Source organism: Parasteatoda tepidariorum, chromosome 3 (genome assembly GCF_043381705.1).
Source record: "Parasteatoda tepidariorum isolate YZ-2023 chromosome 3, CAS_Ptep_4.0, whole genome shotgun sequence".
Taxonomy (NCBI): Eukaryota; Metazoa; Arthropoda; class Arachnida; order Araneae; family Theridiidae; genus Parasteatoda; species Parasteatoda tepidariorum.
Genome location: NC_092206.1, coordinates 92,416,471 through 92,438,808, shown reverse-complemented (window position 1 = coordinate 92,438,808; position 22,338 = coordinate 92,416,471). Strand labels below are relative to the sequence as shown.

Sequence of the window (22,338 nt, the reverse complement as noted above, 5' to 3'; positions counted from 1 at the left end):
ATTAAAAAATTTATTCAGAGCAGAAAATTAAATCATTCTGTTTAAATCAAATTAGTTTTTATTATTCTGAAAAGTTGATAAAATAGAACAGATGAGTATAATTTTGAAATTTTGTTTTGTTTTTTATTTATTTTTAGTGTACTATATTAGTTTGTAAAGGAATTTATTTTTTTTATCATTTTGCACAGCATTTTTATCATTTTGCAAACATTTTTATCATTGTGCAAACTGTTTTATGTTCTTCACCCAATAATTATTCAGATTATGCTTTCTGCTATTGAATCTACTCTTGTAAGAACTACTATAGCATTTTATACGTCGAAAAAAGACATGATACTAAATAACTTTTGTTCTAATGTTCGGATTTTCACGAACTAAGAGTGAATTTTAAAGATTCAAAAGAATGATCTCAAATATGCTTATTAATCAATGTTTTGAGTTACGAAATCAGACACAAAAAAGTACCTTCTCTTTGAAACATAATATCAATTTTTTTATTATTCTAAAAAGCTGATAAAATAAAACACAACCGTATAATTAAAAAAAAAAAAAGAAATATTGTTGTTTTCTATATATTTATTTTTAGCATACTATACTACTTTTAGCACATATTTAATTTAGCTCAACAACTTTCAATGTTATGATGCTGCTTTCCTGCCATTAAACAACTATTGTAGGGAAAGTAATTTACNAAACGATGTAAATCACGGCGAAACTAAGTGAAACTTTTTACTGCGTCATAATTCTCAAAACCACAGCCGTGCTGCCAACTGTAGTCCGTGGATCGAGATTCAGACAGAAAGTAAAAGTTTATTAACAAAAAGCAAACAAACACATACAAATTTAAAAAGAACGCCATCTGGCGGTATAAAAAGAAAAAGACTTCGTAGCTATCCTTCCCAGGGAATGACAACAAACAGCTTTAAAAAAGTTTAATAACTTATTAAATAAATTCTAACTCCCAAATAATATTTTGATCAAGATGATATAGAGAGTTTTAAATTACAGCTTTATCACAAATGTGTGAAAATCACAAGTGTGTGAGTGAACATTTTTCAATTAAAGAAAGAGTTTCAAAGAGCGTGAGAGATTCCCCGCTTTATTACGGAAATTCCCTTTTCAATCAAGTAGTTAAGAGTTTCATTCCCTCTATATGCGTAATAGATGTATGTTCTGATTTCTTATTGTAGTTGTCCCACACAAAATCACAAAAAGTTTAGAATTCTCCATATGACTGGCAGGGTGCTCATTCAATTCACGAACAATCTAAGTAAGTCTTTTGCTTTTAAATGTGGGTAGATAAAATGCAAGAATAATTATATTTTTACATCAAAAGAATAAATTGAGACACTTTACCTCTTTTTGCATTAGATAAATCACAGTTACTATGCACTAAAGCATATGCACTAAATAGCAGAGTGACGATTGCCAGGCATCTCATCCTTAAAACCTTTTCAAGAAATCTCTAGGAAATAAAAAAAAGTTATTCAGAGTAAAAAAATTAAATCATTCTGTTTAAATCAAATTAGTTTTTATTATTCTGAAAAGTTGATAAAATAGAACACATGAGTATAATTTTGAAATTTTGTTTTGTTTTTTGTTTATTTTTAGTGTACTATATTAGTATCTAAAGGAATTTTTTTTATCATTTTGCACATTCAAGCATTTTTATCATTTTGCAAACATTTTTATCATTATGCAAACTGTTTTATGTTCTTCGCCCAATAATTATTCAGATTATGCTTTCTGCTATTGAATCTACTCTTGTAAGAACTATTATAGCATTTTATACGTCGAAAAAAAGACATGATACTAAATAACTTTTGTTCTAATGTTCGGATTTTCATGAACTAAGAGTGAATCTTAAAGGTTCAAAAAAATGATCTCAAATATGCTTATTAATCAATATTTTGAGTTACGAAATCAGACACAAAAAAGTACCTTCTCTTTGAAACATAATATCAATTTTTTTATTATTCTAAAAAGCTGATAAAATAAAACACAACCGTATAATTAAAAAAAAAAAAAGAAATATTGTTGTTTTCTATATATTTATTTTTAGCATACTATACTACTTTTAGCACATATTTAATTTAGCTCAACAACTTTCAATGTTATGATGCTGCTTTCCTGCCATTAAACAACTATTGTAGGGAAAGTAATTTACAGGATGGTTTGCGATGCTCTACATTTACACCGGCTATTGGATTAGCGTTTAATGTAAGAAAAAACTGTATACTGCGTCGGCAAAATAAATATAATGCATGAATTACAATCAGCTTTTAGATCCATCTGTGTTAGGACGCCTTCCTGCCATGAAATTGCTGTTGTAAAGGAAATAAAATACAGAAAGGTTTGCGATGTTACGCATTTAATTACAATCATTTTAGATCCATCGATGGCAGAGATCTTCCCTATCATGAAACTGCCATTTTGTAAACCAAATAATATACAGAAAGGTTTGCGATGATACGCATTTCTTTCGATGCGATGTTAAGCATGCTATCAGATTAGACTTTGTTTAGTATATTGTTTAGTACTTTAAGAAAAGACAGTATACAGGTTCAGCAAAATACACTGCTCAAAAAAATTAGGGGAGCAAGCAAAGAAAGTAAGAAAGTCGTGCGAGACATCCACAGAGCTGCATGAAATGGATAGTGCATACGTATCAATGCGCGATACAGAAAAAAAGACGTAAAAACATATGGAATTAAGCTTTAATTCATGGAANGTTTAGTACTTTAAGAAAAGACAGTATACAGGCTCAGCAAAATATATATCTATAATAACAAAATGAAGGGTTAGTTTGTGTGTTATTCCTATAGCTCTAGAACTGTTTATGCTAGTGTCCTGAAATTTTAACAGTGAATATAGGTGTAATTTTAATTCTCGATCCTAAAAATCGTTCAAAAATTTAAATTCGAAAATTTCAATTGGAAAATGGAATTTTCTTGCTGGCTTAGAACTCATCATTTATATCAATTAAACTGGAAACTTTTATACCAATTAAACAAAACTTTTTTCTTCTTCAAATAACTTGAATGTAGCATCAGTGAGTTGTGATAGCTTATTGTTAGCTTTTTTTTAGTTTATTGTACGTTCTTTAATACCTAATTATTTTCTATATCAAATAANGTGAACCACATAGGATTGCATTTCTCGGGGGTTGGCGAGTGTTAGCGAGCAGGGGGCGGAGCCTCCTAGTTTTCTATATCAAATAAACTCAATGATCAACATGAACGTGATAGCATAGACAGACTACGTTACCAAAATAATTTTTAAAGCTCTCTACGCGTTAAGTTTGTTTGTAGTTATGCTTTTGAAAATTTTTTCCAACTAACTAAATAATTTAAAATTAATAGTAATTGAAATAAAAAATTTGCCTTGAAAGACAAAACTAGTGGAGAAATAGCACTAATTCGTTCAAGAGAAGCGTAAGATCTTGGCATATCATTATTGACGCAAATGATGCTTGATTAGTTTTGTTTATACTGTACACAATTAATCTTTATATTGAAGATATGAGCGACTAAAAATGAGTTTTGCTTCATTTAAAAACGTAAAATAACCGGGAAAGGTGACGAATAGTAATAAATAATAATAAAAGATTATTTCAGCTTCTAGTTCCTGAGAAATCAAATTTTAAAAAAGTTGTATAGTTAAAACTTGTTTTCTCAGGAATTATTTGATCTATTTCGCACAAATTTTGTTATTTTGCCATTTAAAATGACATCCTTTAAGATGATTTTGAAATTGCATGTCTCAAAACTTTTGACTTTTTGAAGTTTTTTGATTCGCTTAAAAAGTTCTCGAGATATGCTAAATATGTCTAAAGTAAAATTAACGTTAAGGGGTCCAAACTTTAGATCGCTCTCCTGACCATACTATTGGAACCCTATTTCCCATGCTGGCTACCCACTATATTTTGAGCGACAGATATCAAAATTCGTTGAAAAAAGGGCGTGTTAATTAAGAGAAAATACGTTTTTGTGTGTTATTTCGTAAAATAAAATATTGTCTGCTCCAATTGATTAACATATTTGAGGTCCCCATCCCCTCGAACCATTAAGATCAAGTACTAGAAATAAGATGGTTAGAGGAAAAGTTATTTTGGGTGCTCTATTTATTAATTTATTTAATTTTTTCCCTCGCATTGTACGTTGATGCTTACTCAATGAAATCAAAACCATCTAAACCACTTTACGCTTACTGAATTCCCCTTAGATTTAGTTCCTGATTCCTATGAGATACAATTTAAACCCAATGAATTTTCTCTGGAATCACTGACTTCATCCAAAATAAAAAAAAATTTCCAATTTATAAGGAGGCTTCACCCTTTTCTCTTTTTTCCACCCCTATTGCTCCGTCTCATTCCTCATTGTTTTGTTTTTTTCTTTTCTTAAAAAGCGATATTTTTTCAAAAATATATAATAAAAATCAAGTCGTTAATAAAAATATTTTGCTAATCAATAATAATTTGTTAATTAATAATTTTTGAATTAATTATCAAATGTTAATTTTTATTTTATTTCATCGTACTCCCAGTCCATTTTCTTACATTTCTTCATAGCTTCGAATTTCTATGTCTCATATTATTTGAGATGCAGCACTAAATGTAAAATTATGTAAACTATGAAAAGAGAGAGTTAAAATTACGAAAATGTCATTAAAAATTGCAGTATAATTTTCAAAAGAATTGAAATTTCCATGAAAAATCGGGCCAAAATCACAAATAAAAATGTTTCTGATTTTGGCCCGGTGATTTGGCCAATTCGTATTTGCATTTCCTCGGTCTGAAAAGCTACCCACCGAAATGAGTTAATGAATTCCATTGAGTAGGAATAATGAAAAAATTCAAAAATTTCTTTGACCATTGTTAAACAAAATATTAAAAATAATAAATTGCTATTAAAAATTATTATGGCATGGAATTATCTTTAGATAAACGAGTTTTATAATTATGTGCAAAATGTTTTCTAGTTGCTTATAAAATACCACAGTAATACATAAAATACATAAAAAGTGAAATCAATATTAAAAGGCTCAAACTTTTGATTGATTTATTTTTAATTAAGGATAATATTAGTTAATTAATATAAATAATAATGATAATAATTATAATGATAATAACGATACTAATTATAATGATAATAATTATAAAGATAATAATGATATTAATTATAATGATAATAATGATAGTAATTATAATGGTAATAATTATAATGATAATTTATATATGATTAATTAAATGTTTCCGTCAAAACCATTAAAATCTGATCATTAAACCGGAAGTTATTTTGGGTGATACTTTTTTTTTCACTTAACACCTTTTATAAGTAAAAAGCAGAATTTAAAAAGGCTTTAAAATTTATCAGCATACGCAAATAGTTTTCACATATCTTATCTTGTATCAACGCATATTGATATATTTTAGATCTAAATACGTAGATAGTTTTGACATTATGGTATGTGTTTTAAGGTTGTCCCATTAAGGATAGGGTTTTTAAGTTCTCTTTATGTTGCTCAGACGTAAATTTAATTTTCATATACTAATAGCAATACTGACTATAATTTAATAAATTATGATACAAAAAGTTATCATATCAATTTAATAACGAAACTGATATGATAACAACATTTCTATGAAATTTAATNTATATATATATAGATGATAATTTATACATCATTAATTAAATGTTTCCTTCAAACCATTAAGATCTGATCATTAAATCGGAAGTTATTTCGGATGATACTTTTTTTCTCACTGAACACAGGCTTTTGCAGACGTATATTTAATTTTCATATATTAATAGCAAAACTGACTAGTTAATTTAATAAATTATGATACAAAAAGTTATCATATCAATTTAATAACGAAACTGATATGATAACAACATTTCTATGAAATTTAATCACGAAAGAACGTTACAACTGTTGAGATTAAATTAGTGTCCCAAAGCATGTGCAAAATATTTTTAAACTATTTCTCTCTTTATCTTTTCTTATCTTTCTTAAATTACGTAAGTGTGACCAACATGTTTACAATTCGTTTTATTTTAGATTCGGGGATTTTTCTTTTAAATTCGGGAATCCTTTTTTCAACAGGAAATTCCACTTTAATTCAAACAGCTAAAATTTTCACTGCCTTTATATGCATAATAGATGACTGTTGTGATTGAATTGTTGGTGTCTTTTTTTATTTGAAATAATAAAACCAGTTTCATATGTTCCCTTCGTTTTTATTTTGCCAATTAAAATAGAGGACAAGTAAATTAGCAAATAACTAAATAATCATGACATAAAAATATTAGAACTATAATATTTACATGTGCGTATGTACATGCAGTGCGCCATTAAAGAAAAAAAAATAGACCACCCAGAATAACTTTTAATCTAATGATTGGATTTTCACTCTTAATGGCTCGAGGGGGTGACCTAAAATATGATAAGATGTTCCCAAAAGTTTGGTTAGGAGAGCGATTCAAAGTTTGGACCCCTCAATGTTAATTTAACTTTTTACGTATTTCGCTATATCACAACTCTTAAGCGAATTGAAAAATTTGTGCGAAATAGGTCGAATAGTTATAGAAAAATTGAATTTAAAAGAAGTCAGATACTTGAAATTAAATTTCTCAGGAACATAAAATTCTTAGTAACATAGAATTTTATATTTTGAAACATAAAATTACATTTTTTTAAATGATGCCTAGAATTACATACCTTACATTTGTGTGTAAAAAAAATTTCATTTCGCTTAAATAATTTTAGAGGTATGGCGAAGTACGCAAAAAGTAAAATAATTATAAGGCGTCCAGACTTTGGATCGCTCTACTGACCAAACTATTGGGACCCTATTTCAAAGATTGCTGCTACCCCATATATTTTTGGAATCAGAAATCCGTAAACAGAAGGTATGTTTATTCAGAGAAAGTACGCTTTTGTGTCTGATTTTGTAAGTTGAAATATCGTCTGATCTTATTAATTAGCATATTTGAAGTCCCCCCTCGAGTCATTAAGATTGAGTTCTAAAATGTAAAAATCAGATCATTATATGAAAAGTTACAAAAGTTAAAGTTTTTTTTCTTGTGCGCTGTACTACAGCAAAGTTTAAAACTCTTTCTATTTCACATTACTTCAGACATGAAATTTTTCTTTCTTATTTTGATGGCTCAAGTAATAATTTCATGTTACAGTAATACTGAAAAAATATTTGGGTAAGAAAAAATACCATCCTATTTACTATATATTATAGTGTAAAAATTTTTTTTTCTCTACATAATGTGTTTTATGCATATTATTTATAGTACAATTGGATTTCCTTTCCATTACAGGAGTAATATTTTACATTACATCAATAACTAAAATCAAAAATTGATATGAAACACTTTTTACTTCGGACATTCAACGAAGGCAATTTTTATTTCATATTTATTGTTAAATTACAATTTTAATCTTTTGCTATTACAGCATAAAATAGAGAATTGAAATAGCTTCATCTCTTTAATAAGGATTTAAAGTAATTTTCATACGCATACATTTGGAAAAGAAGCAGTCAACTGTTTTTTATACTATAATGGTTGCTCAAACTATTTTTGCTATGATATATCTCGTTTAATTTGATCTGACGCTCACAATGTCAGAATAAATATAAATTGCCTTGATACCGGCATCTGTAAATATTTCTTTCTTTTTTCGTTACAAATTAATAAAATTAATAATTTTATTTTTAATATAAAAAGTCAGTATCGTCTTTTCTTAAATTACTTTTTGGTATTTGATGCCCTAATCTAAGTTAAATTTTATATCACGCTAAGCTGACGCCTAAAGGCTATAGAAATTTTACTAGTTTTATAATGTTTAGTTACTTAGAAGAAAAAAAAACGAACGAAGAAGAATACTTACTTTTCGTATTTATTTATATTCTCAGCTTACTTTCTTTCTCAAAAGTTGACAGGAGGAATGAAATTTCACTCCCGAGTTTAAAAAAAAAAAAAACAATACTTACTCCCTTGTATTATCTTCCACTTTGTACCTTTTGTTTTCGTTTATCTATCAAATAATGAAAGAGATAAGATGCATAAAAGAAATATTTTTAATCGATAAAATTAGATATTCGCTTTCCTCTATGCACAGGAGAGAGATTGAACCTGTATTGAGGATTCCATCAGACAATGAACTTATCTTACCCTAATCAAACTCATTATCTTCCATATATAATAAAAGAATATTAAAACTTTTAATTTTACAAATTTATAAATAAAAAGGAAAATGCAAGTGAGATAATTCCAATGCTTGGTCTATTTGAGGCAGTGATAAGTAAGTCCTTATTGCAAATCCGCTAAAAGAATCAGCTAGTGACTGCCGGACAAAAATCAAGCATTGGAGATGAAAATGAGATAGTTTTCCTGCTTGCTCCTGGTCCGGCATTTAATAACCAATCTTTATTTTATATTTACAATATGGATTGGTCATTCAATGCCGGTGATGAAGTAATTTATAGAAAGTAATAACAAGTATTCGGGGGATATTATACAGTATATATTTGATTCAACTTTTGTAGAAACCAAAAGGTTTGAAAATAATAGTTTGCTTAGAAAAAAACATAGTGGCCAATTTAAGGAGGTTACAGAAAATTGAAAAGTTCACATATCTTACTGTGTCTTGTGCCAACTTTATTGTATAAACTAGGAAAGGAGTATTATCTGAAACAAATCTGAATATAACGTGTACGTGTAGCGATGGCTAAGGCAGAATCTCAAAATTGCGAAGTCTTTACACTACGATTCCCAAACTTAAGTATCCAAAAAGCGCCTTTCTGCAAATCTATAAAGACTCGGTCACATTCCTTTCTGATATTTTGAATCATTTAATTCTTCTTAAGTAACATGTCAAATTGGAGTTTGCTTTTAATTTGATATACTACTTTTAAAAAAAAGAGACAAAACCTTTTAGAAATATGACAGTTATCTTAATATAAAAAGTTAAACGTGTTTAAAAGTTAAAAGTTAAACGTGTAAATCAGTATGAATAATATAAACAACGTATTTTATTAGTTACACAACTATAAACTTTTACAAGTTACACAAATCTTTCAAAAGTGACAATACAAAAGTAGGATGGAACAAAAATAAACTACTAGTTTACAGTTTATGTACAGCTGAAGAGTCTTTGACTGAAATATTCGAGGCATCGAACTATTCGAGCTCTCGTTCTTCTTCAAATCATTACAGTTCAGTGCCTATTGACTCTCATATAGGCTATACCAAAAAGAACCAGAGCACCTATCGCTAGACCAACGACGAAACACAGGAAACCTATCCCGCCAGCATAACCTAAAAATGATAGGAAATATGAGTATAAGTAGTGTGCGCAAAATAAAAAACGGACCATCCTGAATAACTTTTGATCTAATGATCAATCCATCACGTTACATGGCTCAATCTTAATGACTCAAGGGAGTGACTTCAAATATGCTAATAAATGATGGCAGGCGATATTTTAAGTTACGAAATAAAACACAAAAACTTACTTTCTCTGAATAAACATGCCTTTTTTTCGACGGATTCAGATTTTTGACCCCCAAAATGTAGGGGGTAGCCGCAATCTAGGAAATATGTTCCCAAAAGTTTGGTCAGGAGAGTGCTCTAAAGTTAGGACAGCTTGGCGAAATACGCAAAAAATAAAATTAACGCTATGTCTCGAGAAAGTTTTAGCTGAATCGAAAAATTTTTGCACGCAATTATGTATAAAATTCATTTAAGATAATTCCATGCAAAAAATGACCTTTATTAAATATATAATATTTTTTATTATTTTATGTAATAATGGGCGAAAAATATTTGAATTTTAAGGTATGTTTTTTGCATTATTTGGAGGAATATAATTTTACATGACAAAATGCAAAATTTGAGCAAAATTGGGTGCATAGTTCCTAAGAAATTGAATTTCAAAAAAGTCAGATGTTTAACTACATTAAAAACTCTCGAGATATAACGAAATACTCAAAAAGTAAAATTAACCTTATGGGTAACTTTAGAGAGTTAGGTGTATGGGTAGTTTTAGAGAGCTCTCCTGACCAAACTATGGGGACCCTATTTCCCAGATTGCGGCTATCCCCTATATTTTGGGGGTCAAAAATCCGTAAAAAGGCATATTTATTCAGAGAAAGTACGTTTTTGTGTCTGATTTCGTAGCTTAAAATATCCTCAATGCTTATTAATTAGCATATTTGAGGTCACCCTTTAGAGTCATTAAGATTGAGTCCTAGAACGTGAAGATCCGATTATTAAATCAAAACTTATTCAAGTTGATCAATTTTTTTTTCCTACTGTACGTACATATACCAACTAAATATTTTAATTAATCTAATGTTTTATGGTATACATATGTCACGAGCTCAGTAACATTAAAGATATATATTACATTACTAAGAATGATTAATTATGAATGAAGCACATTATTGAACATATACTATTAATAAAAAAAACATTATTAAACATAACACATTGTTGAACATATATTATTGAACATCACGCATTACTGAACATACACATTATTAAACATATCTTATAGAACATGATACATTATTGAACACAACACGTTCTGCAACATGACACATTAGTGAACATAATACAAAGGTTGCTTTTATTATTGAAAAGTGAATTACCATTTGAATAGGGCCTTGGGGCAAACTGGGCTTCAGCTGAAATAAAATAATACGTTTTCAAATTAAACAACATTTTTGATTATTTTTAGTTTCATTCAAGCAAGATAAAAATAAAGATAAGAAGTTCCCACTGTAATTCAAAAAGTAAAAAATGTCAAATCACTTTTTCCAACCAAACATTATAGTTCTCAAGTTTTGCTCAAGATCTTATGAAACATTTCCCCCCGTCCCGCAGTGGACTGATCGTTAATACACGGCTCCCAGCAGATCACCGAAGTCAAGCATCACTGGCTGAGGTCAGTGTGCGGGTGGGCAACCACTTGGATTAGTCTGCGTAGGGACCGAGGGTGTGCGGTATTGGTCCTCGTTAAACTGTTCTACCGTAAAGTGCTCGACTTCGCGTGCAAGTCATCGGGCTACCGTAGCAGGGGTGCCATCCCCTCTGCAGAGGATCAAAATTGTGATGGCATGTCTTCGGATCACCCTCANTCGTTAAACTGTTCTACCGTAAAGTGCTCGACTTCGCTTGCAGGTTGTTGGGCTACCGTAGCAGGGGTGCCATCCCCTCAGCAGAGGATCAAAATTGTGATGGCATGTCTTCGGATCACCCTCAGGGATATTTCCCAGACCGTTGCCAATAGTCCATTGAGCAGCTCTAGTATGACGTAAATGAACTACAACAACAACATTTTTCCTATGTCCACCTGGGGAATGACTTTTCTTCCTACAGGCAATCTGAAGGGCAGATTTGTTGGCTACTCTTCCAACGTTGCTCCCACAGTAAGTGCAGATAGTACAGAGAATGAAAAAACATTCATGCCTTGCTCGGGATTCGAACCCAGAACCTTTCTGAAGATCTTATGAAGCAAAGCTTACTCACTTATCATCCCCGTAATTTTCGATTTCTGCTGTTGCTTTTTTTCTATTGAAAATACAAATCTCTACGCGAAAATGAACCGCCTCATTAAGTTTCCAAAGTATTTCGCCTTAAGCGAACAAAAAGTGATATTTTTGAGCTATTTTAAAGTCTAATAACTCATAGTTTGTTTTTAATAAAATAATCTAGAGTAATAATAATGAAACAAAATTTCAAAAAATTCATTTTTCAATTAAACTTAGAGAAAATAATTCTATATTTTCAAGCAAAAAACGTAGGCATTTTGTATTAAAAAAGAAATGGAACAATTTTCGGTAATTATGGAAGCTTCGCAGAAAAGTGATGTTCTTTTACGTTTTTGATTTTAGATCTGATCCGGCAAAAATAGATTTTATTCTAGTCAACTTGAAAAACGTAGTTTTTTAAAATCTTTACTTTAAAATCTACATCTGAATCACAAATTATTACTTGAGAGCGAGAAAAAAAAAGCAAATGGAAATCTAACTAATTTCTCTTGAATGAAATCTTCAAAACCCATTTGATTGTGAACACGATTTTGCAATGTTGATAATTACCGATTGATTGATTATTTCAAAAAGAAAAACGAGTATTCAGCTAGCTACAATAATAATAAACTGCAGAAGTTGCACAAAATAATATTCATTTTTAAAGAAGACTTTGCTAAGAAAATAAAATTTTTTACTAGGGCAGTATGTCTGAAACCCAAACTAATGCGAAACTGAAACAAAAAAATTGTATGTTGAAGCTGATTAAGGATTTCTTGTCTTTTTTAATTATTGATTCGAAAATATATTCTGTCTTAATGTATAGAAGCTGCTTTTTTTTCCTCCCCTCGCCTTAGATTCAAGCAAGAGATTTTCTAGGTCTTTTCTATTGTTTGTCGCCAAGTCACTTAGCAGGTTCTTCCATCCAATGAATACTCAAATAATGTTACTCAGCCGGTTCTTCCACAGAGTATCTTCGGAATGAATAGATTAAATAATTAGACGGTTCTTCCACTAAGCTCTGCAATTAGAAAGAGAAAAAATAACATTTATTTAAATATTATCGATGAAACTTTTGAGTCCTGTAAGGGCACGGTAGGAAGAGAAAATTTAAAAATCCCTGAAAAATATTCTGTCTTGAGTAACGGAAGATGAAAAATGGCTGTTCTACCAGCTATTCTTTATACAGGTTCATTTTTCTTGTTAGTTTAATGAAAACCCACCTTCTGGTGTCCAATTCCCCTCAAGCTAAAATATTTCTTTTAAAATTTCAATTAATAAAAAAAAAAGGTTTAAAGATAAACGAAAAAAAACAGATTAAAAACTAGATTGTCTTAAATTTTTTCAAAAAAATCTTTTTTTTTAAATTATCAATGTCTAACATGTTCCTTTAACACTCTAGAAAGACTTTTATGATATTTTTGAAACCAATAACTTCGATAATTTAAGAAATTGTTTACGAGTAAATGCATTGAAACTCTCACTCACTTCTCAAGAAATTTGTACAGACTTCGGAATAACTGGCCTTCATCTTAGCTGGATCGCTGTCCAGAAGGAGGCAGCTGGTGGCCAGCATGGACACGTCTTGGCAGAAATCGTATCCAAAACATGTTCCTTTTTTGTATTCCATGCATGCTTTCGAACATTCTTCGAGAGTGGCATTGGTTATGGGTGGGATGGTACTTCCTAAGTAGCGCTTGTTCGGGTACTTCCTGAATTCAGTGCTGAATTTTCCTGAAAAAATGTAATAAATAAAATCAATAACAATCACATATTAACGTCAATGTGTCTGGTTTGTTGCTCAGGAGATAGAGTCTCCCAATGAGGTGAACTGACTGATTGATACGAAATCCGCACCCGGATTGCAAAGATCACAGTGCTGACGTAAAATACCCTCACTGATAGACGAATCATGGGTTAGAGTCCCAGTGCCATCAAGCTATCCGTGGAAGGTTTTCATGGTTTTCCTCTCCATGTAACGCAACTGCAGGTTAGTTCCATCAAAAAGACCTCCACGAAGGCAAATTTTTCCCAATACATGATCCTAGAGTTCCCCTGTCTTCTGAATTAGGTTCAAAAAGAAAAGGCAACGGAATTGAACATTAGTAGTCATAAACGCAAAAATCGGGTCGGCTGTTTAACAACGGTTATAAAATAAAATAAAATATTTCTGGTCTGAACATGCAATTAAATATTGTTTTTAAAAGCATAGATAACTTTGTATCGATTTTCAGGTGCTTATTTTGAAAGTATTTTCTAACAGACTAAATCCTGAAGTTAAATCACAGTACCTTAAACTGTGATGGCTTTGTTTCGTAATTTATTTTTTTAAAAACTACGGTTCTTAAAACTACGGTTTCTTAAAACTACGGTATAAAGTACGGTTCAAATAATCCAAGTCCTGCAGTTAAATATCGGTATCTTAAGCAAGAAGGATTTCGACTTGGCCTTTAAATTATTTTTTAATACAATCTAACAGACCAAATTTCGCAATTAAATATTTGTAACTAACACGGAAATGATTGAGAAGATTTTCTCGTCTCTGCGAAAGTCAAAGGTAGATCAAATCTATGTGGTCTATGTCAAATCTATGCAGTCAAGACAAAATTCTGTAGTTAACTTTCGATATCTTAAGCTAGGATTGCTTTATCCCGATTTAAGATCCTTTTGAAAAATACGGTCCAAATCCTACAGTTAAATGTCAATATCGTAAGCCAGTTTGCCTCTTTCTCAATTTGCCTCGATTTTCAGGCCCTTTTTTTTTCCTTGTTAAAAATACGTGCAAACAGACTATATCCTGTATTTCAACATGAGTATCGTAAGTCGGGGTGAAGTGACTTTATCTAGATTTTTTGGTGTGTTTGGAAAATACTCTCAAATAGACTGAATTCTACTGTTAAATCCCATTACCTTCCGTGATGGGTTTATTTGGAGTTTTATTTTTTTAAACGAAGTACGATCGAATTGTCCAAATCCGGTAATCCAAAATGGGTATCTTAGATTTTTTTAAAATTTGTAAGTCCAGAGGAAATATTTTTTTGCTGTTAAAAATTTTCTTTACTTCATATTTGACCCAGAATTTAAGACTTAACAGATTTTGGCTAAAATTATGAGTACACAAATATGTAATTTTAAGTTTAATGCTTCTAGGGCTGTTGATACCCAACCTCTCACCATTAAAACTTTGGAATATTTCTATAAGTTTTATGATATTTAAAGGGTATTAATATGCAGTTTAAGAATTAAAAATTTGTTTATAAAACAAATGTCATAATAATTATTTTTAATAGCAATAATTTTAGAATTAGTTTATTAATTTTAAACGCCTTGAAATTTAGATGCCGTTTGGACGAATAAGAATACGCATATTTATGCTTAACATTACTTACGACAGTTAAATATAACATTTCTTTAATATTTTATAACTGTGTCATAAAATAAGTTATAAATGTACTAAAAAGTTAAGTAACTTTTAAAATATTTAAATTATTTTTCTGTTCTAAAGCCCAGATATTTGTACAAGGCAAGATTATATATATAGCTTAAAATCATCGCATTACTCCAAGTGTAGGGCCCTTAAACTATAGCTTTTCATTTTCCTTGGCGACAGAGCTTCGAAAAACAGCGTTAAATCTGTTCATCAGTCATAAGGTCAACCACAACAGAAAAAACTTTAAAGTTATAGTTACACTCGATGGTTTAGTATATTCGATTGTCTAACAGACAATCGACAGGATCGAGTTCCCAGCTGTTAGTTTCTGCTTATATATATACTTTTGCATTAAAATCAACTTCTATGTATTTGAAAGTAATTCATGAAAAATTTATACTCACTAAAGTAGTGGCCGCAGTTGGTGTCTCTAACTTGGACATTTTCTCTAGTCTTAGAATTCGGGTAATGTACTGTGTGCAGCTTGCATGGGGCGTCCTTCGATTGAGGACAGTGGTCAAAGGACAGGCACTGATAACTAGTGGATTTATGACAAGCTCTTGCGCATTTTTCTACTGTGTCAAGTTTCAATACTTCTTGAGCTGTAAGACTTAAAATATTGCCGGGGCTTCTGTTGAAAAGGTCGGCATATTTTCCTATAGAAAAGTTAGAAACAGATAAAGTTAGTTCTCTTGAAAAAACAGACTTTTCTTTTTCTAACCTAAAATAACTTTTTTATATAAAAAATGTTTGCTCACTTAACATCTTTTTATCAAAATTATGCCATTCAGTTTTTTTTTTTTCGAAAAAAAGAATTAAAAAATTTCAAATTTTACAAATATTTGTTGAAATATTAATTATTTTTGAAGCCTTGAAATTTTGAGTTACTCCTTGCAAAATTAAAATTTTGAAGCTTTTTATTCTTCCTGCGAAGAAATAACAAAAGTTCTCATTTTATTACACATTCTAAAATAATAACAGAACTCGAGTTGAGCGAAACAAATCAACCAAGTGATTACAATCATGCGATTCAGTTTAGTTTACAGCAATTTTTTTCAAAAGATTCAATAAGCAACAAAAAATTGTCCATTCGATCAACAGATTCAAATATTCTAATTTATGAATTTCATTTAATGTATCTCATTTAAATCAGATGATTTGAGTCAAGTTGTTTTTCAAACCAATACAAATGAACTTATTCAAATCGGCAAAGTAAAATAATTGTTTCAGGCAAATAGATTTAAGCCAACCCAAATAGAGTAATTAATTTAGTAAAAGAATCAAATCCATCAACAAGTTTCAGAACTTCATCGTGAGACACTAACGGTTTTAACAAACGATTATACTCGAAGAAAGTAATTTGTATTATGAACTTTAAATATATTTAAATATTATCTCGTCGCCAAAAGAGATGAAATACTCACGAGTCACAATGATGCATAAATTGTTATCTTCCATATTGTCTTTGGCGATGTCTTCCCCGAAATCAGATGATACAATGCACTCTCCACCATTCACGCAATAAGAGGCGGTCTCACAATCTTTGAAGTCCAGGCACACTCTTTGGCATTCATCAAAACCCAAATTTCCGAGGTTCTTCACAGATTTTCCAGCAGTTGCTTTCAATTTCGCACCAGCTTTCACCACTCGCATTCTGGGATTGGGTTTATCTGGAAAAGAAAATATTACGCTACAAAATTTGAGGTTAGGTGAGGGTTATGACATTTTAAAATGTTTTTGCGGTTAATTAAATTAAAAAAATATATTTAAAGTGTCGCATATATAAAATATTTTTACAGATATCTATAATGAAATTTTTTAAAAAATAAGCTGTTTTTAAGTGAAACTATTAGCCTTCGTATTACCAGAGGCGAATTTTGATTTATATTTTAACTAAATGAATTTCCCGTTCTCTGTATTGGGGGATCAATAATGAAATCGGTATTCAATCATTATTCAATCATTACTAATAAATCGGTATTAATCATTACTATGAATTCATGCACAAAACTAAAAAAACATGTGCCAACACAATTAATTAAGCTAAAACAATTCTAATTTCTTCCATAACTATTGCCCTTCCCAGTTACTTTATGTTATTAAATTAAGCAGAGTCTTAGAAGTTCATCCCATCTAAATAAAGCTTAATCTTATTCAATATCACTTGCCATAATGCTATACCATGGGGTTAACTCGTGGTTGTCAAACATTACCGGAAACAGCAATTTTCTCCGGTATTTATCATGTACTGTCTTCGGGCCCATGTGTAAATTTCGGCTCTTTAGTGTAAATTTTTAACATGGTTGACTCCCTTCAGTGTAATTTTTTTTAACATGATTGACTCCCTTTAGTGTAATTTTTTAACATGAATGACCCTTTAGTGTAATTTTTTTAACATGATTGACTACCTTTAGTGTAAATTTTTAACATGAATGACTCCCTTTAGTGTAAATTTTTAACATGATTGACTCCCTTTAGTGTAATTTTTTAACATGATTGACTCTCTTTAATGTAATTTTTAAACATGATTGACTCCCTTTAGTGTAATTTTTTAACATGATTGACTCCCTTTAGTGTAATTTTTTTAATATGATTGACTCACTTCAGTGTAATTTTTTTAACATGATTGACTCACTTTAGTGCAATTTTTAACATGATTGACTCATTTTAGTGTAATTTTTTAACATGATTGACTCACATTAGTGTAATTTATGTGATACTGGACAAAACATGACTTCAGCCCATCCTGACGAATGCCCTGCTTTGAGGGCCTTGATATGTACTGTGAAAAAGTATTGGAAAGCCCATAGTCAAATGACATGATAGCCAATAGACTGGCATTTGTAAAATAAATATCCCGGTGCGGCTTCACACTATTAGATTTACAATAATGTGAGCTTGGAGATCAACTCTCTCCAAAAGAAAGGTTAACTATGCATAAATATAGTATAATTTAAAATCTGATACTCAGAATTTACCACAATTTTTCCATTGTTTGATAGATAACTTAAGCTCTTGTTGAGTATCCAATATTTAAGTTTATAGGAATACTCATTAAAAGCGAAAGTATCAGTATAAGATATACCTTTTAAAATACGAATTCAGTGGCGCCATCACCATACATTGCGAAATTATTAACGTTGATTTTACTCGTGACGGCATAACATGGGAAACCAAAGATAAATAATACATAAAAACGTGCGATAAAGCTAATTGTTGATTAATTAGAGCTACAAGCCAGCAAGGGATTTAAAAAAAAAAAAAAAAAATAAAATAATTGGANTGGCATTCATCAAAACCCAAATTTCCGAGGTTCTTCACAGATTTTCCAGCAGTTGCTTTCAATTTCGCACCAGCTTTCACCACTCGCATTCTGGGATTGGGTTTATCTGGAAAAGAAAATATTGCGCTACAAAATTTGGGTGAGGGTTATAACATTTTAAAATGCTTTTGCAGTTAATTAAATAAAAAATATATATATAAAGTGTCGCATATATAAAAGATTTTTACAGATAATGAATTTTTTTAAAAAAGAAGCTGTTTTTTAGTGAAACTATTAGCCTTTATATTACCAGAAGCGAATTTTGATTTATTTTTTAACAAAATGAATTTCCCTTTCTCTGTACTGGGGGATCAATAATGAAATCGGTATTCAATCATTTATTCAATCATTACTAATAAATCGGTATTAATCATTACTATGAATTCATACACAAAACTAAAAAAACATGTGCCAACACAATTAATTAAGATAAAACAATTCTAATTTCTTCCATAACTATTGCCCTTCCCAGTTACTTTATGTTATTAAATTAAGCAGAGTTTTAGAAGTTCATCTCATCTAAGTAAAGCTTAATCTTATTCAATATCTCTTGCCATAATGCTATGCCATTGGGTTAACTCGTGGTTGTCAAACATTACCGGGGACAGCAATTTTCTCCGGTATTTATCATGTACTGTCTTCGGGCCCATTTACATCGTTTTATCATGATTGAGTCACTTTAGTGCAATTTTTTTAACATGATTAACTCACTTCAGTGTAATTTTTTAACATGATTGACTCACTTCAGTGTAATTTTTTAACATGACTGACTCATTTTAATGTAATTTCTTAACATGACTGACTCATTTTAATGTAATTTTTTAACATGATTGACTCATATTAGTGTAATTTTTTAACATGATTGACTTACTTTAGTGTAATTTATGTGATACTGGAGAAAACATGACTGCAGCCCACCCTGACGAATGCCCTGCTTTGCGGGCCTTGATATGTACTGTGAAGAAGTATTGGAGAGCCCATAGTCATATTGACATGATAGTCAATAAACTGGCATTTGGAAAATAAATAAATATCCCGGTGCGGCATCGTACTATTAGGTTTACAATAATAAGAGTTTGGAGATCAACTCTCTCCAAAAGAAAGATTAACTATGCATAAATATAGTATAATTTAAATTGTGATACTCAAAATTTACCACAATATTTCCATTGCTTGATAGATAACTGAAGCTCTTGTTGAGTTTCCAATATTTAAGTTTATATAAATACTCTTTATAAGCGAAAGTATCAATATAAGATATACCTTTTAAAATACGAATTCAGTGGCGCCATTACCATACGTCACGAAATTATTAACGTATTATTATTAATTATTTTACTCGTAACGGCTTAACATGGGAAACCAAAGATAAATAATTCATAAAAACGTGCGATAAATCTAATTATTGTTTGATTAGAGCTACAAGCTAGCAAGGGATTAAAAAAAATACAATTTCACCATGTCTTCGAACGTATGTGTGTACACCGAATTTGGTGTGGATCGGTTTTAAAGACTGGATTCATTTAAGGTACATTAAGATTAAGGTTACTACCTTAAATAATTTCAGCTTTATTTATATAAATACACATTTTACTTATTTAATTTGCCGTTAGTATTGTTTTTTCTTTTAACATATAAATTATCTTTAAAATTTTTTTATTTAAAATTTTATATTTTGTTTTCGAATTATTTTTCTGTTAATACAATAAATTTAAAAATTATTTAATAATTTCCTGACATCTGAAATGTGTATATTTTGAATTTCATATACATATTTTTGATATCATATCTATTCTAGTTTTAAAAATTGTTGTTTTTACTCATTTTTTTCAATACTTTTAATATTAGACATCAAGTGGATAATTATGGAACATCCTATTTTGTATACTAGATCAGAAAAAACTTACTTCCGATTCGGTTTATGAGACGATCATCTTCACCCGGTTCAGTCACTTCTATGGAAAATGGTTCCAGTTGAATCTGAAAAATAATCAATTAGTTACCGATTTTTCAAATCAATTTAACTGAACCAGAATATTAAAATTATTTTTTTAGTGCATTCAAGTAAGGAGCAATATAATTAACCCCAAAATCACTTGTCTTCATGTATTTTCATAATATAAATATACAGGGTATTCGTAAATCTCAGTCCTTAATTGCCCTTGCGCATTTCCGCATTTTTTAACGCTCATGCATCCAAGTAAAATCTTTGTATAATCCTTGTGAGTCCTCGTCAATTTCTTGTGAATTTTTTCATGGCATTAAAAGTAACTCTTAAATGCGGAAAAATGAAAGTAGTATCAACCGTTTAAGAATCATTATCAAGATCTATTAGAGTGGAGGAGGAATTAAAGTCATCCAAAAGTAGCGTATCTAAAAATGAAGAGACCAGGTCCATTGGACTAATAAACTAGTTTTTGAAGATTTTAAGCTTAGGATTTTATACTTGTTTTTGATATGACAAAATCGTTCTTTTATTTTAAAGAAGAACTGTCTAAAGTGGTTCAATTTTGAATGAAAATGGCTTAATTTTAAAAATTAAACTTGGAAGCTGTGTAACTTGCCATTCCAAGTAGTCCCATATATTCTCGTTCAGTAACAGATCTGGAGATAGATTAGGCCAGGAAAGGGTTGTAATGTGGCGGAGGCATTCCTGTGATTCTCTTACTATGTGTGGTCGAACATTGCTTGTTGAAAAATGACTCCTGAAAGTCCTGTCATGAATGGCAACCCATGTGTCTGGAGGATGTCACAAACGTACCGTTGGCTTTTCAAAGCGATGTGGCACAGTTGGAATGCCACAGCGATATTAGGGGTGATCGTGCGTCGTATGCGATGGTAACCCATACCATCACATCAGCTGTAAAAGCGGTGTGCTGCTGTACAGAATCGGCAGGATTGGGGTGCTCATCATGGGGCCTCAGCACGATAGTCTCACTACCCAAATTAGCGCATGTAAGAGTCCGTGTCTATCGTCCGAGCCTACACTACACAGAAGTAAACTATAAATGAATTATAAACTATAACCACTATAAACCATAACAAAACTATAACCACTCTCAACCATAACAAAAATATTACCTCCATAAACTAAACGAATTATAACTATAGTCCATTATAAAAGAGCTCCCACTTTTTTAACGGTCCCTATCAGCCTTTAAAGTAAAGTTAGTTCAATGAGAGTTTAAAGGGGACTACAAAAAAAAAAATTCACTTCAAGCGAGTGTTCAGTATATCGCAGTTCATTAGTAGAGGGTTCAACTGTACTTAATTACAAATTTAGAAATTTGACACCAGTGGTTTTTCCCGCAGTATGTCGTCTTTTAAAGCCACTCTGGTCCTGTAATCAGCTATTAGGATTCTTTTTTAAAACTTGAGCTTAATTCCTTTTTACTCACAAATTCATCTCCTGATCCAGTCAGTACCAACTTCAGTTCTCTCGTTTCTACTTCCCGTCGTATATTCTGCACAATCAGTTCTTTGGATTGCAAGAAAGTGTTGTTGTCAAATCCTGTAGACAGAGAGAAGAAAAATGAGAACACAAATTTCATTACAGAAGAGAACAAAAATTAAACTGTTGCTATATTTCGAAGAAGAACTTACTTCTGTAAAGATCGCAGCCGTTCTGACTCACCACTTTAACCCCATCGTTTGTTGCAAAGGAGCATACTGCACCGCAAACAGAGAACGCCCTGCAAATATCTAACGTTAACTTTTACAATTTGATGCCACTACCACTACAATTATTAAACATTAATTCACTTCTGCATAAGACATGCTAACTTGGTTCAGAAGAAACTTTCAAACACCGAAGCAAAGATCATCAGATGGATGCCCTGGTTCTCCTAATGCCATCAGCAATAAGACCATTAAAAAAGAGCTCAACATCGAAGTTATCAATGAATTCATGGCCAAACTAAACATTAAATTTTTTAATGACGACAAATCAAATCATGTCGCAATTTTAACTCCATTTTTAAGCTTGATCTATTAGAAGATAACGCCAGATACAGTCTAGTAACTACTTATCTATTCTCC

General features: G+C 30.6%; 1 protein-coding gene across 1 annotated transcript in view; it reads right to left on the bottom strand.

The window, feature by feature from the left end:
• Positions 1-9,024: 9,024 nt before the first annotated feature.
• The window catches only part of LOC107442687 (uncharacterized), a 39,801-nt gene continuing 26,487 nt past the window's right edge, over positions 9,025-22,338 (bottom strand). Inside the window, exons 17-24 of the mRNA XM_043053255.2 lie at positions 21,904-21,992; positions 21,699-21,811; positions 20,208-20,280; positions 16,403-16,648; positions 15,383-15,634; positions 13,037-13,282; positions 10,667-10,702; positions 9,025-9,332 (exon numbers count right to left, since the gene is read on the bottom strand). Of these exons, the coding sequence (XP_042909189.1) occupies positions 9,232-9,332; positions 10,667-10,702; positions 13,037-13,282; positions 15,383-15,634; positions 16,403-16,648; positions 20,208-20,280; positions 21,699-21,811; positions 21,904-21,992 (1,156 nt within the window). The 3' untranslated portion in view covers positions 9,025-9,231. The remainder of the gene's footprint in view (positions 9,333-10,666; positions 10,703-13,036; positions 13,283-15,382; positions 15,635-16,402; positions 16,649-20,207; positions 20,281-21,698; positions 21,812-21,903; positions 21,993-22,338) is intronic.